Below are 17753 nucleotides of genomic sequence, written 5' to 3'. Positions count from 1 at the left end.
TATATTTGGGTTGGAAACATGAGCTACTAATGTGTCTACACTGATCACAGTAAATGCACACTTGACTGATGTTATCAACCTCATTACTTTGAGAGGCACGCAAAAAAAAAAAACAGCCCCGAGTTCCGCTGTTGAACAAGGATGACAATAAAAATTGAAAAGAAATTCCTCATCATTTATTTCCTTTTGACAACTTAGAAGATTTTTTGTGATGATTATTATATTTTTCAATCCAGGATGTTTGATGGAGCTCTTGCATCAGAAATAATTATGGTTTTGTTAGGGACAATTTGCAATTTTCCCTCACGAGTCAGTCCTCCTCACGACCTCAGTCAAGGCTTCACAGGGACTGCACATTGCTGTCTGTGCTTGTTTTCTGCCTGTTCAGCAAGATGAATCACAGTTAGCCCCCCTGCTCTTAATTTTCTCAGATAGGGGGGCTCTTGTAATGAATTGCTGTCCCTGCAACAACCATGCTGCCCTCTTGTTCAGAGCTTCATCAGGCAGCCACATGGAGATTTGACACACGGTTCATTTCTTTTACTTCTTGCGGTCCATTTTTCGGTGCTTTGTCATGATACAAGTTGATTTAGCTCAGCCCAGTGTACCACAATAAAACACACACGGTCCTCTGGGAGTTTTGCAAGATCCACAACAGAGGAAATTCCTCTATTTGTAAACTCCAAGGTTTGTTTGCTTTTAGCTGTTTCACTAAGCACTAGCCGTCTATTCGCACTCTTACTGCAGCGTTTGATGTGTGTCTCTACTTGTGCAGCGTTGTGTTGACATTTGACCAGAGTGCCTCTGTAATCAGTTTTTCTCCTCTTGCTGCCTGTGAGCAGGAGCTGTATAAACATGTCTTTCCTCCACGGGAGGGAAATGGATCACTCCTCATTACGTGGAAGGCTAGGAGACGGAAGGCGCGCAGCTGGGTGATTCTGAGAGGAAGGAGGCGTATATGAAGCATGTGAAACATATCAAGATGCAGCAACATTTTGTGCAGAAAATTGCTGTCAGCAAAAATGCACTTCATATTAACTACTTGAAATCCTTATTTCAGATTGGTAATAGCAACCAGAAGTGCTACAGTACATTAAATGCTGTAATCTGCTATCAGACACATTATTCAGACCTACTTGGTTTTTGAGACAGGGACACCGGTGCATTGAAGGAACGTGAACCTGAAATGCCTGAACACCTATTTGGTTTTTACATGCTTTGTCTCTACTGTCGATGCTACAGGATTGCACCTAACCTGGCTAATGGGGAAGTAGTAATTGATGTCAAGGAAGTGTACGGAAAGACTAAATCCTTGTGTATGTCAGATAGTTTAGCCTAGGTTGTTAGTCACAGTTTAATAGAGTCTTTTCCATAAGTCCGTACATACATTCTAGATGTATAATAATAATAATTATTATTATTTAATCAAATTTATCAGTCATGGTTTTGTTGAAATATGACAAATATCTGCGGACCCCCGGGGGGGTCTGATTTTGAGAAAGTTTCTCGCCCAAATGTAAAACATATTTCATTTTTTTTGTCTCATGCCACTTTAAGGGCTTCATAGAAATCAGTCAAGGGTGTGTATATATATATATATATATATACGTATATATATATAAAAATAAATAATTTATAATTTTTAAAAATAATTTTAATTATTAATAATAATTATTAATAATTTTAAATATATATATATATATATATATATATATATATATATATATATATATATATATATATATATATATATATATATATATATATATATATATATATATATATATATATATATATATATATATATAAAGAGCTTTAAACTTGCCACTATATTTTGTCGTAAATGCAGTTACTGGAACATATCCATCAATCCAAATGACTTAACAAGAGTGCATCTATTTAATGAATTACTCAAATCACAAATTAAGAAAACTGCATTAATATTCAGTATGTATAAATGTGATTCTGGAATATGTGGGCTTGCTGTCCTGGAGGTGTTTTAAATGTTCATTAAGTCATTCACTTTGTATATGTAAATGAGGAGAATATGCAGCTTTGTAAAAGTGCCTTCCCAGCTGTTCATTTAATATAGATGAGAATGAAAATGTGGCATTATGCAATGTAAATAGGTGGCTACTTAACGTAAATGATGCTTTGCTTGCAGTAAATTATACATTAAGAACATTAAGGAAACAACTTGTTAGATTTACATAGTCAATTTATTTTCTGTAACATTGCTAATTCCTTGTGACAATTTCACCAATTCATTGTCCTGGTACTGCATGCCATACAAACATTTGTGATTTACTAGTATAAGTTCAAAGGGCAAAAAAAAAAGGGCAGCTCGGTGGAGCACTGGTTAGCACGTCCGCCTCACAGTTCTGAGAGTTTGAGTCCACCTCCGGCCCTCCCTGTGTGGAATTTGCACGTTCTTCCCGTGCTCGTGTGGGTTTTCGCCAGCCACTCTGGTTTTCTCCCACATCCCAAAAACATGCATGGTAGGCTGATTGAGCACTCCAAATTGCCCGTAGGTATGAGCGCGAGTGCGGATGTTTTTTCTTTTATCTCTCTGTGCTCTGCGATGGGCTGGCAACCAGTTCAGGGTGTCCCCCGCCTACTGCCCAATGACTGCTGGGATAGGCTCCCTCACGCCCGCGACCCCTGTGGGGATAAGCGCTACAGAAGATGGATGGATGGATGGATGGATGGATGGATGGATGGATGGATGGATGGATGGATGGATGCAAAGATCCAAAAATGCTAAATTGAGTACCGTATTTTCCGCACTATAAGGCGCACCTAAAAACCTCCAATTTTCTCAAAAGCCGATATATGTATCTTATATATGGACAAAGTTTTAAAATGGGCCATTCATTGAAGGTGCACCTTTTAATCCGGTGCGCCTTATATATGGACAAAGTTTTAAAATGGGCCATTCAATGAAGGTGCGCTTTATAATCCGATGCGCCTTATAGTGCGGTAAATACGGTAACTAACTGTAACAAACTGCACGTGCGGCCTGCTCAAGGTCCAGTTTGCGACAGAATCAGGCTCTTGGTCTCTGCCTATCCCTCTGGAATGAGTTGTCAGGTGGTTGCGTTGCCAGCCTTGACTGCAGACATCTCTTTCCTCTTGACACCCTTTGAATATGTTTCTCTCTCTCCCGGCTGATGAAATGGCTCCATTCCAAGGCCTCTGGCAATACCTTTCTCTTTTTTCCCCCACTCTCTCATCCCATCCACTACTATACCTGTTAAACACAGGATTAGAGTGCACTCGGCAGGGCACAATTATACTGCAAGCAGTGTTACATGCAGAGCCAAACACTCTGCTCAGTTGTATGTCACTACCTGGCGGTAATTGTATTGCTGTTGGCCTCTGGTTGATGAGTTGCCAGGGTAATTGTTTTACTGTTTGACCTGATGTTTTCCAAAAAGCACTCTGGTCAAGGAGCATAACCAGCCAGATGATATTTGAGATGATGTCTACTATAATCTTCTTCCTGTTTGTGTTTTGTAAATACTGGATGAATATGATCAACTCTCGTTTTGCGGGTAACGCGGAATAAAGGTCACGACTGCTGTTAGAAAAGTAACGCATTATCAAAAAGTCAAAGTCTGCTTTATTGCCAATTTCTTCACATGCCATCGAAATTACGTTCCCACTATCCCACGGTGACAAGACATAGTATACAATATACAAACAAGTAAACAAAGTTATATTAATATATTACATTTAGGCTGTCACAATTTAATACAACAAGATTTTCTACATTGTTTCTGTAACATTATTATAGTTGAGTAACGTGAGAGTTTTGGGACCACAATAAATATGTAGACACCAATTGTGGATTGCAGTCGAACAGATGGTTTACAAGATGTTCCGTTTATGATATAAACCACCCTCTACGATTTCTTGCCTCTCAGAGAAACTCTCATGGGAATTTGGAAATGCGTTGGAAAATTTTGTTCCGTCAGTTGCGGTATGAGAAATGTTGCTTGTTCTCCCTTTCTATTTATCTCAACCCAGTTAGTAGTGGCAGACGGCCACTCTGCACTGAAGTTTGGGTCAGCTTGAAGTTTTTTCTTTCGAGATTTTCACCTATTGTTTTCTCATGTGTGATTTGACTTGATCTGTTGATAAAGGCAGCAAGTGATTCTAGAGAGGTTGTACTGTGCCTACGAATAGTTCCATAGTTATTTGACGCAACATTACATACTGTAAATAAAAGTGAAATCAATTGAACTGAAATTGAATTTGATAAAAAAGCATGCAGACCACTGCAATTACCGTGATGTATGCTGTCTGTGCTGAGGCTTTTTTATAGACTCAAATCAAGGAGAGTAGTTAGAGCCGCAACGTTTTTTTTTCTTCTTCTCCTCCCCTGTGTTCTCTTTCCAGTTACGATCTCAGAGAGCCATCTTTGCGAATGCTGACAGGCCTGCATCCACTGTCTCCCCATGTTGGTCATTGTTTTTATGTTTCTTGCACAAATAGATCCTGTTAAGTACGTCTTACCTGGAAATGGGTAATGACAATAAAACTGATTGATTAATTGAATATCACCAATGTTTAAATTCACATTTCTTCCCTGTTTTCTGACTCTGATTTTCTTATGACAAATTGTACATGAGTGTACTAGCTGGTGGAATGATTGATTTTTAAGGTTCCTACCTGGATTACACAGAGAGAGGCTTTTTCTCTTTAAGTTCGGTCAGAGATGCATACTGAAAGAACATGACGCAAATACTGCAAGTGATTCTTTTATATTTCTAGTTACAACCCCATTAGTCCTATAAATCCTGTGATGAATGACATATAACAGAATGCTGTGACATTTAGAGTTTTTAGGGATTAAAAGACCAAACAGACTGAGACAATTACAAAACTAAATATGTTTGTTGGGTGTATGGTAGTATTTTTTTACTTAGGAGTAAAGATTTCACAATATATTTGGAGAGGCCTCAAGTTTGACCTGTTTTCCTTAGACAGGATCAGACGCAGATTTGTGAAGAAGAGAAGGTATTTTCTTTAGATGGACACAGGACCATTTCCAAGTAATCCTGCCTCTTCTTTGACTGTGGCTGAAATTCTTCAGTTGTCTGAGTCAATTTAGACCTTCTTCAGCTAAAGATCAAACACTTCTCTTATCCTTTGTAAATACTAAGAAAGGATCTTATTTTCTCATTTGGTGTTTTAGTGAACAGAAATTACAGTGTCTGTCAAACTGACAGAAAATTAAATAATGCAAGGAAAAATAAAAATCTAAATTGCACTCTTCATATGTGCAATTTCCAACTCTGCTGTCTCATTTTCCTGACAAAATTCAGTCAGTTTAGAAATATGTGGAACTGATTGTTTTTATTGAAATGTATGTTAGTCATCATCAGTAGGGATAAGAGTTGCCAAGGCAACACTTCCTCTCCCTGGAGAGTGTGTGCGTTGGAAATGACACCCGACTGTATTTTGGGCTGCGGTGTGTGGGCCCAGTAGCAAGCAGGGGGCCTCTTGTGACAGTGGGTGGCAGGTTCACAGGACATATTGGTCACAATGTCTTTCTACTCACAGCAATCTGTCTCCATGGAGGGCCTTGTTTAAACTATGGAGAAAACTGATTTTTTTTGTAGAGGGGAATCAATCAGATCAGTGAGTTTATTATGAAGTGGTGTCGAAGGTGTGCGACTCAGACTTCAAACAAATTCTAAAACTTATGTTTAGTTTATTACTATATGTAATAACTAGTAATTTGCATTAATCGTACATGTAGTATGTTTGCTATGGCTATGCCAAGGTCTGGCAAGAAGCAACAGGTTGTGATTCAATGTTGCAAGCTCATTTAGTTGACGTTACCCTAGTCAATATTGTGTTATCTTACATGTTATTGTTATTTGAAGTTGGAGTTTTTGCCATTGTGTCATATGCAATATTTGTAATATACCCTAATTATTTTGTGGTCAAGTACTACTGATCACTTTTAACAGAGGCTTAGGGGAAATCGCTACTGTGGTTGCGACGTCACTTCACGAGCAAGTGGAGCGTTTACGGGCTCGTACATTACAGTACTCCGAAGTACTTCTCTGTCTACAGCAACACTCAACAATAAAATGCGAAACATTTCATGACACCACAATATGTTATCTGCTTCTACAGCCAGTTATATAAATAATTTAATTAGTCAAACACAGTTCAATCATCTTGCTTCTTTCGCCGCTCCCGCATAATGCATTGCAAGTAACTATATTATTGATTAAATAAGCATCCACTCACAGACACCCTTACTTGTAAAGTCAAATGAACAGGAACATATACGGCATTGATTAACAAAAGTTAAAAAGGATGTACTTCATTTAATCTTCTTGCAGGCCCATTATTCAACATTGATCACTGACGAAATATCTGCCTTCTCTTGTTCACAGGCTGATAAGCCTTTTGACACACAATGTGGTTTTTTTTTCCTCTCTCTCTCTCTCGCTGGTGTAAGCCACTGATTATGTGCTTTGAGTGAGACAGGGAGGAGGGGTAATGAGTGTCTTAATCAAAGGGTTGTTTGATGAACCTGACAGCAGCATCCGCTGGTAAAAGTATGCTTTGGTGTCTACGTGCTTGTGTGCTTGGCCGGGACTGCATGATAAAAATCAATCCTGTCTAAAAACATGACAAGTCCCTGAGCTGCTGTAATGTGTACACAATCAGTCTGACAAGCGAGCAATAAATCCATGTACTTACTCTTCAGACATCTAAAAAGTGTCAGTGGTGATAGAAGACTAAAGTCAGTTGCATTTTCTCTGCTGTTAAATTGTCACAACCGTGCCAGAGCACGGGCTGCCTGCACTTCCCTCGGCCACACCCCTTTCGTTACCGTAATGTCTGTCACCTGGTTCCTCTTGTTACCCTGTGTATTTAAGCCCTGCCCGTGTATTTCTCCCTGTCGGTGTCTACTGCTGTGATCCGTCCCTGTCCGCGCCCAGTGTTCCTGTCGTTTGGTTTTCCTCGGTCTGTCTGGAGGCTCACGGTCAGAATTTTATCCTTGTCCAAGTATCCATGTATCCAAGTTTCCAAGAAGACTTCTGTCTGTTTGCTGGCCGTGAGTCTCTATCCCGTTTGTGTCTTCGTTTCCCCACCTGACTCCCTTCCCACTCCCTTTCCCTTCAATAAATCCAAGTTCAAGCTGCATTTGGTCGCCCTGGCTCACCTCATTCCTGACAGAAGACACCGACCAACACAGCGACCAGCGCTTGGACCCCCCCTCCACCACCAGCTTCCGTTGCCGTTGCCGTTGCCGTTGCCAAAGCCAAAGCCAAAGCCAAAGCCAAAGCCACAGCCAAAGCCACAGCCACAGCCACAGCCACAGCCACAGCCACAGCCACAGCCACAGCCACAGCCACAGCCACAGCCACAGCCACAGCCACAGCCCCGAGCCCCGAGCCCCGAGCCCCGAGCCCCGAGCCCCGAGCCCCGAGCCCCGAGCCCCGAGCCCCGAGCCCCGAGCCCCGAGCCCCGAGCCCCAAGCCCCAAGCCCCAAGCCCCAAGCCCCAAGCCCCAAGCCCCAAGCCACAGCCACAGCCACAGCCACAGCCACCGCCGAGCCAAGCCAAGCCCCATCTGCGACGCCATCGGACCCGTGGCCGCCATCGGTTCCCCAAGTCACCGCCCGAGTGCGGTTCATGTCCCCCAGGTCGCCGCCCGAGTGCGGTTCATGTCCCCCAGGTCGCCGCCCGAGTGCGGTTCATGTTCCCCAAAGTTGCTGCCGATTGCGCGTCAGGCCCCCAGTGTGTGCCGCGAGTGTGGCCCTGGGCCCCTGACCTCCGCTGAGTGCAGTTCTGTTCCCCAAGTTCCTGCCGATTGCGCGTCAGGCCCCCAGTGTGTGCCGCGAGTGTGGCCCTGGGCCCCTGACCTCCGCTGAGTGCAGTTCTGTCCCCCAAGTCGCCCCCGAGTGCGGCTCTCTGCCCCTAGTTGCCGCCGCCCGAGTGCGGCTCTCTGCCCCTAGTCGCCGCCGCCCGAGTGCGGCTCTCTGCCCCTAGTCGCCGCCCCCTGAGTGCGGCTCTCTGCCCCTAGTCGCCGCCCGAGTGCGGCTCTCTGCCCACCCGCCCCCCCGCGTGCCGTCGTGAGGGATTGGATTTTGGGACGTCGGGAGCCGTCCCTTGTGGGGGGGGTACTGTCACAACCGTGCCAGAGCACGGGCTGCCTGCACTTCCCTCGGCCACACCCCTTTCGTTACCGTAATGTCTGTCACCTGGTTCCTCTTGTTACCCTGTGTATTTAAGCCCTGCCCGTGTATTTCTCCCTGTCGGTGTCTACTGCTGTGATCCGTCCCTGTCCGCGCCCAGTGTTCCTGTCGTTTGGTTTTCCTCGGTCTGTCTGGAGGCTCACGGTCAGAATTTTATCCTTGTCCAAGTATCCAAGTTTCCAAGAAGACTTCTGTCTGTTTGCTGGCCGTGAGTCTCTATCCCGTTTGTGTCTTCGTTTCCCCACCTGACTCCCTTCCCACTCCCTTTCCCTTCAATAAATCCAAGTTCAAGCTGCATTTGGTCGCCCTGGCTCACCTCATTCCTGACATAAATTCCCTAAAACTCTGATGTGCTGAAGTGTATCCCTTGAGTCACTGTTGCTGTTTGCCACTGTGTTGTGTCACAGTGGGGATTTCTTATAAGGAAAACTCTCATATGACTAGAAACAACATGGGCCTTGTATCGTAATTGAGTTACACAAGTAGGCTTTGCTGTTCTGTTGCTACTGGTAACACATGTCTTACTCTCTGTTGTCATATGTCTTGAGTATTTGGAAAAGTTCGCTCTTTAAATTTTTGCTTGTAGAGGAGAAAAGTGTCTGTTTTTGAGTTGCCTCCTTTTTGTGATGCTGAATATAAATGAAGAAAATAAAAACTTTAAAGGAATGTCCATGATGTGCCTCTCGTGCATGATGGTGAGTTGGCTCGCCTCCGGTTGTGAAGATGCATCTTACACAAATATAAATCATTTCATTGCCGTTTAAGAACGAGGTCAGAGAAGTATAAGTTGCAAAAACATATAGCCTATAGCGCATACGTCCTAAATACATTGAAAATTGATTTGACTAATTCCAGCAACACCGTTAACCGAACCCTAAATGGTGAAGATGATAGATACCCCCGTTTTTAACAATTCATCCCCAGGCCCAGTTTTTGATCTTTGTCTTAGATTCTGATAATTATCACACACATTATACAATGCCATATGGTACCAGTCACAAGTACATACCGTATTTACTGGACTATACGTGACTTTTTTTTCATAGTTTGGCCAGGGGTGCGACTTATACTCAGGAGCAACTTATGCGTGAACTTATTAACACATTATTATATTATTACACATGTTATATTCACACAAGACCGCAAGAGGGCGCTCTAGGCCTGTAGAATAATTGAAACTGCAACTGATAGTCTGACGTAAGCGACATAAAAGAGGAAGAGCCGCATCGTCTACATCCGGTGTTAGCGGAGTTGTTTGAAAGTGACACAGAGGATGAAGATTTATATTATTAGATTTCATTGGATTTAGTGATTTGGAGTGACATGGATGGTTTGGTAAACTTGTTAGCATGTTATTTATATGCCAGGCACGTTTTCAGCTCATTGTTTGTGTCATCTAATGTTAGCATACCGTAAAATTATTCAGCCTGTTGTTGCCTCTATTCTATTTTTATTTTAAATTGCCTTACAAGTCGACATCTGTTCTTGGTGTTGGATTTTATCACATAAATTTTCCCCAAAAATGTGACATACTCCACTGCGTCTTATACGTGTCTTTTTCTTCTTTATTATGCATTTTATGGCTGGTGCGACGGAGTAACTTATAGTCTGGAAATTATGGTAGCCACCATGTGAACTTGACCTACGTGAGAAAGAACCACAGAGCTAAACAGTTCGTTCCTGGCCATTCAGTAACATCATGTTTAATCTGTAGTTTGCAGGAGTCCCCTCTTGCTCTAAGTGCAAATCCAAATTTTGCTGCACTGTTTATCAGGAGCCATCATGGTAACGCAATGCCAAGCTCACGCTGGACAATAGAAGGGTGGTGGTGGGGGTGAGGAGTGGTTACCCTGACCAAAAAGTACTGCTCCAAACAGGGCTGTTTGAAATTATAATTATGATGTAATCCTTGATTCCAACACATGTTACAAGACATGTGGCAACTGTTTCAGTTTGAGGAAAATTGGCATAACACATCTCCTTTAATGTGAGAGAGATGTGCTGATTGCAGCGTGTGACTTGAATAATGGCTTACGTCAGAAAATGTGCTACATGCTAAAAGTGCACCGCTTTCTACAGACTCTATTATGTGCCATTAGGGAGCGTATCCCAAATTTACACTCACTATTTATTCAACTTAATTTGAATTGTGCAAACACATTTCTCCCAAAACGGGAATTTATATTCACTTTTGTTTTCCTTACACTAGGCTCATTTTTTAGATTCTTCTGGCTGATGCTTTTTTCATGCCTCGTGAACAATCCTTGCAAATAACTTCAGTGCTGTTGACATTCCTCTTTGCAGAAAGCTCTAAGCTTATTTTTTCTGAGCTGGTTCTGCACTGAAGTCGCCAGCAGTGGTAAAGCCACAAATAGTCGTACATCGTTTTGTTGCCTTTATGGACTCTTTGCAGATTTTTTTTGTCTTTCTTCAGCCAGAGTGATCTCCTGTACCGTTGCCAGAGCAACATGATTAGGTCAAAGTAGTTGAGAGGTCTTTTGTACCCTCTCCTTACCTACTTTTTCTTGTCTCTCTCATCTGTGTGTTAACCCAATCTGCCATCGCCTGAATTGAGATCGACGAAGGGAGATTCACAATTGTTCATGAATCTGCAAAATTGTTTTGAGTAACAGTATTGACTTTACATTTTATTTTAATTTAATCCCTCTCGCACCATGAAGCAGAAGTGGACATTTGTGCTGGACCACATTTACTAAATACTGTGTTGAGAGTAACGTTGTCTCTTCTGTTGTGCATGTGAGTCACTATAGGGAAGCAATTAGTTCACACTCTGACTTTGATGAGAATGAGGCACACCACACGAATTGGTTGGGATAAAACTACTTCCTTCCATCCATTTCACAAGGTTTCAGACGGCCGATTCTACCAGCGCAAAGTCCAGCAAAGGGCCAAAATAAAGAAAACGTCACCCATGCCCACATTTACACTACCGTATTTTCTGCACTATAAGGCACACCTAAAAAAACTAACATTTTCTCAAAAGCCGACAGTGCGCCTTATAATCAGGTGCGCCTTATATATGGACCAATATTGAGCCAGTACAGCAGGCGTTTCCAAAGTCTGGCCCGTGGGCCAAATGTATATATTTTATATATGGACAAAGTTTTAAAATGGGCCATTCATTGAACGTGCGCCTTATAATCCGGTGTACCTTGTATATGGACAAAGTTTTAAAATGGGCCATTCATTGAAGGTGCACCTTATAATCCGGTGCGCCTTGTATATGGACAAAGTTTTAAAATCGGTCATTCATTGAAGGTGCGCCTTACAATCCGGTGCGCCTTATAGTGCGGAAAATACGGTACTTTGCACTAGTCTTGCGCCTGGGAAGCAAAATATAGCCCCGAAAAGTCTACTCAGGCCTTGTAAGTTTGTGTCGTTTGTATGTTCTTTTTTTATGTTGTGTTATGTTTTTCATGTTATGTACGTGTGTGTGTGTGCGTGCGTGCTTGTTTTGTCAATTTTTCCGACATTTTCCTGCAGTCATAAAATATATATGCACTATGTTAGGTTTGTTGACAACTCCAAATTGCCCACTGGTGTGGATCTGAGTGTGAATGGTTGTCTATCTCTATGTGTCAGTCCTGTGATTTACTGCCAATCAGTCCATGGTGTACCTTGCCAGCTCGAAGAGACTGCAGTTTACCTGTCACCCTGAACAAGTTCAGTGGTACAGACAATGAATAGATGATGCTGCTGGAGTGTACCTCCTTCTGCTCATGTAATAATAATTCTCTTTGACCATAATCTGGCACCCTTTCTTCCATATAAAGTGCTGTTATGTTCTGTCTGAACACATCAGACAGGAACTGACTCATTGTACATTATTGCTTCTCTATGGTCTTATGCGGGCATTAGAAGTGCACTGGAATGTCTTGTGTGGGGTGAGTGGTACACATGAATAATTCAGAATATGTATGTAATAATGTTGTGTATTTATATAGATGAGGTAAATCTGTGATGATTAGCGTATGATGACTTATAATTAATATAGGTCTGTGATGCATGACACCCTTTCCTTAGAAACACAATAATTGCTTGTGGTAAAGCTTTGTTACTTTGCTCTCAGCCTTTCTGAATGAATAATGTAGGTCATTACACGATGAGCTTAAGTCTGAGGGTCACAAGTGGTTTCCATTTTGCTCTTGACTCAATTCTCTGTAAGAGCCAAATTACATTAATGGCAACCAGAGTGATTTTTGAATTGCTGCTCTGATATTAGAGAGAGATGTTATCCATATGCATAAGATCATGAGTGACCACATGTTTAAATATTTGTTTAGAACTAGATTCCTGGTAGAGGATCCACCTATGGGGTAAAACAATTTCAGTGCGATTTGGAATTGTATACATTTAAAAAAATATACATTATGTATTGTTGTAGTTACACTAATTGACAAAATAAGAGTGGCAAACTCTCAGTATGATACATTGCACTTTTATTCCACGGAAAACAACAATGACAGCTTGACACATCATAGCCTGCTAGATGAAGATAATTAGACCAATCACTACTAACAATATTTCAGGGGGTGAGTTTGAGGGGAAAACTATCATGTAAGACACCCGACTGTTACAAATAGTGTTTGAATTCCAATAAACAAACGGCATTTCTAAGCAGGCCGTGACTGATGCGTGAAAGGAATGATTAGTTAAGGGAACTGGCTTGGTCACAGTCAGTATAAGTGTACCGCGAGTGTATTTTCGTAGTGTGTAAGAAGCAGACGTTCAGTTCATATCATAAGCTCATTATATCACAGCCATAAAGTGATTATGGCTCCAGTAAAGCATTGTTCTGCTGTTGACAGGATTAACCACGACTTTAGAGAGATACTGATTATGGTAGCTTTCTGCTCAAGTCTTTTCTTGCTTTGTTGAAGCAAATACTAAATCGGACTGTTTGCAGCTTGCCGTTTTACAGTTGTTAACTTCCTTACTGCTGTTATCATTGTCTTTATTCCTCTTCAGATCGTATAAGGTTCCTGCGATGTACATTAGTTATTTCGGTTCATTGAATCCACATTTAATTTATGTAATGGCTGAATAAACTTAATTTGATGAACTCATCACACACGATTATGAGCGACACATTACAAATGCACAATGTCATGACACTTGAATGAAATATTTTGTTTGATATACCGAGATAACAATTATAGTCATTGGAACATGTGGTCTCTGTCCAGTTTGAATTATCCGAATCATTCTCTAGCTGAATGATTTTTTTAAAAGGTCATGTCCTCGCACGGCATTGTTATTGTATCAAGGTTACTAATGTGCTCTCCGTCTTTTTTCCCAGAAGAAAACAGGGCTTCTGAAAACACAAGAGAAGGAGCGGTGGAAGGAGAAAAGGGTCGTGAAACGGCCCAAGGAAGATGAGGAGGTGGAAGAGGAAGAGGAGAATGTTCAGCCTATTGTCGATCCACTGGAGAATAGATTCTTTCATCATGCTCAGCGAGAACAGGAGAGGATGAACGAGAGGCTGCTCAAAAAAACATATTCCAAGAAGAACAAAATGGTCAGTGTCCTCTTCTTCAGATTTTTAGTGGGCATTTGCAAAAACTTGGCGGTTCTGCACTACATACGTTACAACAGGGGAAGGTATTTTTCATGTGAACTCGTCACCATATGGTCCCCAAATATTGTCCCCAAATCTTGTCCCAAAAGCAGATTGTTTGAGTTAATGCTACGACTCATAAGTCTCTTTAGATAACGTCCTACCCCACGACACGGCTTTGTCCCTTTGAGGCCAGCCTTTCCCAAATTTATAGGGAGACTTTTAATTTGGTCACATGTCAGGATAACATGCTTTAGGCTATTTTACTATCAAGTAAACATTAATTTTCTTGGCAGGGCTTGACAAGGTGATCTCCAGTGAATGTTATTCTTTGCATCATCGTGTTCATGCGTTGGTATTCATAGCGCAGAAATCTAAGGCGCCCTTGCTGTGATGTCGCTGATATGCAAGGAAGTCACCTATTGGAGCCCCAACCAGACATGAGATGAGATAAATATTGTCAGACTTGTAGTGTGGATGGGTTTGGTTTTGCATCACATGATGCAGTTGACTGACATCAATATGTAGTATTCATTTTGCAAGAGAACCTACAAGGAGGAGCAGAACACACACCTGGATGCGCATTTTCAGTCACCCAAAGTTAACTTAATATCTTATGTGCTGTTCTGCTCATGTACCAACTGCCTTTATTTACCCAGTCAATCAGTATATTGCTACGTGCCATCACATTTTATTTTTATCCATCCATCCATCCATCCATCCATCCATCCATCCATCCATCCATCCATCCATCCATCCATCCATCCATCCATCCATCCATCCCTCCCTCCCTCCCATTTTTCTTCACTGGCATGGTCCGATTAAGCGACCACAAAGTCAATCATCGAACTGGCTCCAAAGTTGGGGTCACCAGTGACCTATATCCAGGCGAGGAAAAACAGTTTGTCTGGTCTCATACTTAGGACCTTTTCAGAATGGAATGAAGCCCCAGACATTTTTTTTTTATTTCTGTAAATCTTACATTATTTACTAATCAATTATTGAAAGTTTAATTTGTTTTCATAATTGTAATTTCAAGACAGTTGGTATAGGCTCCAGCACGCCCGCGGCCCTTGCGTAGGTAAAATGGAATTCATAATCTGCATCGCAATGCATCGAAGAATGGATTGTTTCTCCCACCACTACTGACTGCTAAAATGTGTTTATGCAAAAAGGCCCTGTCACTGTTCCCGTGAGAGAACTGTCACTGTTAACAACTTGTTTAAATGGACGGATGTTTTCAAGTTCCTGTCTGAGACCATTATCCACCAATGTTCTATTGAGGAGGAGGGGAATTAGAGCAGAAAAAGCCAACAAAATAAAACAACTAATAATGTAGACTCTGAGCCTCTTCTTCAGATAGAAATATCCCGTATAGTCCCTGGGGAAGTTAACATGTCTGCAAATTGGTTTGGCTGCAATATTTAGTTTGTCCTAAGTCAAAGATGTCAAACTCAAGGCCCGGTGGCCAAATACATCAAATACATTCATTTTATGTGGCCCGCGAAGACAAATTGTGCATCGACTTCATGTGTCAATACTAAATTAAAAAAAATTGTTATTGCTAGCAATTTTTAATTCCAATTGTTTTTTTAAATATTTTAACAGTTTTTACTACTCTGATTTTAAAGCTAATTATTCAGTAGTTTGTTGTGTAACTTATACTGTATACAAAATAAGGCTTTGGCAGTCATAATGGCCCTCTGAAGAAAACTATGATAGGGCCCCGCGACAAAAATCAACACCCCTGTACTAAATAGACATATCAAGCTGACAGAATTGTGGCTCTCGGAAAGATTAAATAGACTGCAATGACTAAATCACATCTATCTGTACAGTGCATTTTAAATCATAGAAAACATTCTTGTCAGGACATCCAGCTATTGCCATAAATGAGATGTGCACAGAGACTGGGATGTGTAATAATTCATATTTAATATGGAGAGAGGACTGATTATCTGTATTATTACTCTCAATCTCATGATAATTATGTGTGAATGAGCTCAACTCGTTATTCACAGGCCATGAACTTGCACAATTGTCATCTTTTTGACTATAAACACCAGCACACTAGATTTCTTCTGAAAGGAAACAGATGTGCTTTAATTGCAGACTTTCATCTTTATTTTGGGGGGATTTGTGCTACATCCAAGCCAGGTATTGCTGTAGGTATTGTCACAGTCACGCCGGCGAGCTGGATCATGCACCCTGCATGCTAACATCCAATCACAGTCATTTGTAATAGGCATTTTTAGGGATAATACATTTTGAATGCAAGTTCTGTAAAAATATGTGACCAAAGCTTAATTTGGATCCCAGCACTGAATAGATGTCATTGTAATGTTTTATGCTTGCTGTAAAAAGATGCTTGTAGGATATTCAGCGTCATGCCATTGACCTTCAACGCGCTTCAATCGAGCTATGAATAACACATAACGCTGACCCGCATAAGCGACACACACGCACGCACGCACACACACACACACACAGACCACTGTTGTCCATTAGTGCTACGCTACACACACGCTGCCCCACACTAACAATATTACATTTGAAAACCCTCCAGACACCATACTCTATTATTCCAACCCTCCCTCGGGCGAACCTCTCACTACAAGTTCAGCCTGTGGACAAAAAGGGGTGGCTTGAGAGCTATGATGAATGCAAGAGCACTAGTGGCCATTGGCAGTTGGGGAGTGTGATCAGGATGACTGATACTGCGAGGCGTGCTGTTGCCTGGCATGGCGCCTGAGTGGGTGCAGCTCAACTCAGGATACTCAGAGCCCATTTCTAGCCACATTCATCTGCCTGCAGCCCATTTCACTTGTTGATCAAGTCAATCTGCACCATGAGTCATATTCACTAAACTTGGAGTCTTCTCTGAACAAAGGGTGTTGTAATGCTTTTGTAGCATCGTGTTTTCTGTAAATTTGCCAACATTATTGTATGCCACCTGCAAACATTAGATTTACTGATTACCCTGGATTATATTATTGTGTTTTTACAATCGTACAGTTTCGCAAGGCTCAAAGTAAGCGCTTTCGCATCACTGTTTACGACGTGATTTGTGTATATTGCCCTTGTGATGTTTTTACATTATTTGGCCTGTTGTAGCTCAGAGGCTTTAATTCCACATGCGTATGAGACTTTCAGACTCCGATAAGTCATCCGTTATTTTTCATTCAATCCCTCCAGGTCAAATGGCCTGCGGCTCGCATAAAGGAATTAAAACAAGATCTTGCGACGCACCTACTATTAGATCACCTGCAAATTTCACCTCCTTGATTTAATTACGGGCTTGAAAAGACTGTAAGTGGTAACCTCATAAAGGAGGCCTCCACTTTGGTAGCACAAGGATTGAACTGCAATTTAGCTAAGAGCGTTATTAGATACACAATAATAGGGAGAGCATGTCAGTAGTTGGGGCGGAGGCTGTGCTGGAGAGAAAGCGTGACTCAAAATTCACCTGCACGAGTCAGTTAATTTGTTGAATATATGACTTAGACGATTTTTTTTTTTTATCGCAATCAATTGCCAGTTGTAAGAGTACAGTCCGAACTGTCAAGCTGCCCTTATGCACAACTATGACACATTTTCTCTTTTTTTCTTTGGGGGAGAAGTGTTACACAATGGGCAAAGAAAATGTGAAACACAGCCACTCTTGATTTTTTTTTCACTTCTTGTGACGTACATTGAGGTCTTAAGATGTTATGCTCATGAATGATGGCGATTTAAACTCCTCGGAAATTCTCTCTAATATCATAGGGGGTTTTACCATAGTTATTAATTGTACAACTTTTGTAATGCTTGTCTTTGGAGGCTCCCTGCAGTTTCTAGAACTCTTCATTTTTGAAAATTGTATGCTTCCAAATATATGGCAACTGTATCAATCCTATATCCAATATCATCAATATAATCCAATATGAATCATTTAGAATCCTTTAGGTT

At 41.5% G+C, this 17753-nt stretch overlaps 1 protein-coding gene across 10 annotated transcripts in view; it reads left to right on the top strand.

Moving 5' to 3' along the window:
• Positions 1-17753, top strand: part of fbrsl1 (fibrosin-like 1) — a 232041-nt gene that overhangs the window by 36869 nt on the left and 177419 nt on the right. For all 10 annotated transcript variants that reach the window (XM_061277971.1, XM_061277970.1, XM_061277969.1 and 7 more), the window contains exon 2: positions 13548-13766. In XM_061277971.1, the coding sequence (XP_061133955.1) occupies positions 13548-13766 (219 nt within the window). The remainder of the gene's footprint in view (positions 1-13547; positions 13767-17753) is intronic.

This window comes from Syngnathus typhle, linkage group LG5, assembly GCF_033458585.1.
Source record: "Syngnathus typhle isolate RoL2023-S1 ecotype Sweden linkage group LG5, RoL_Styp_1.0, whole genome shotgun sequence".
NCBI classification, from domain to species: domain Eukaryota; kingdom Metazoa; phylum Chordata; class Actinopteri; order Syngnathiformes; family Syngnathidae; genus Syngnathus; species Syngnathus typhle.
The sequence above is the reverse complement of the archived record's forward strand: the minus strand, read 5'-3'. Positions and strand labels throughout refer to the sequence as shown.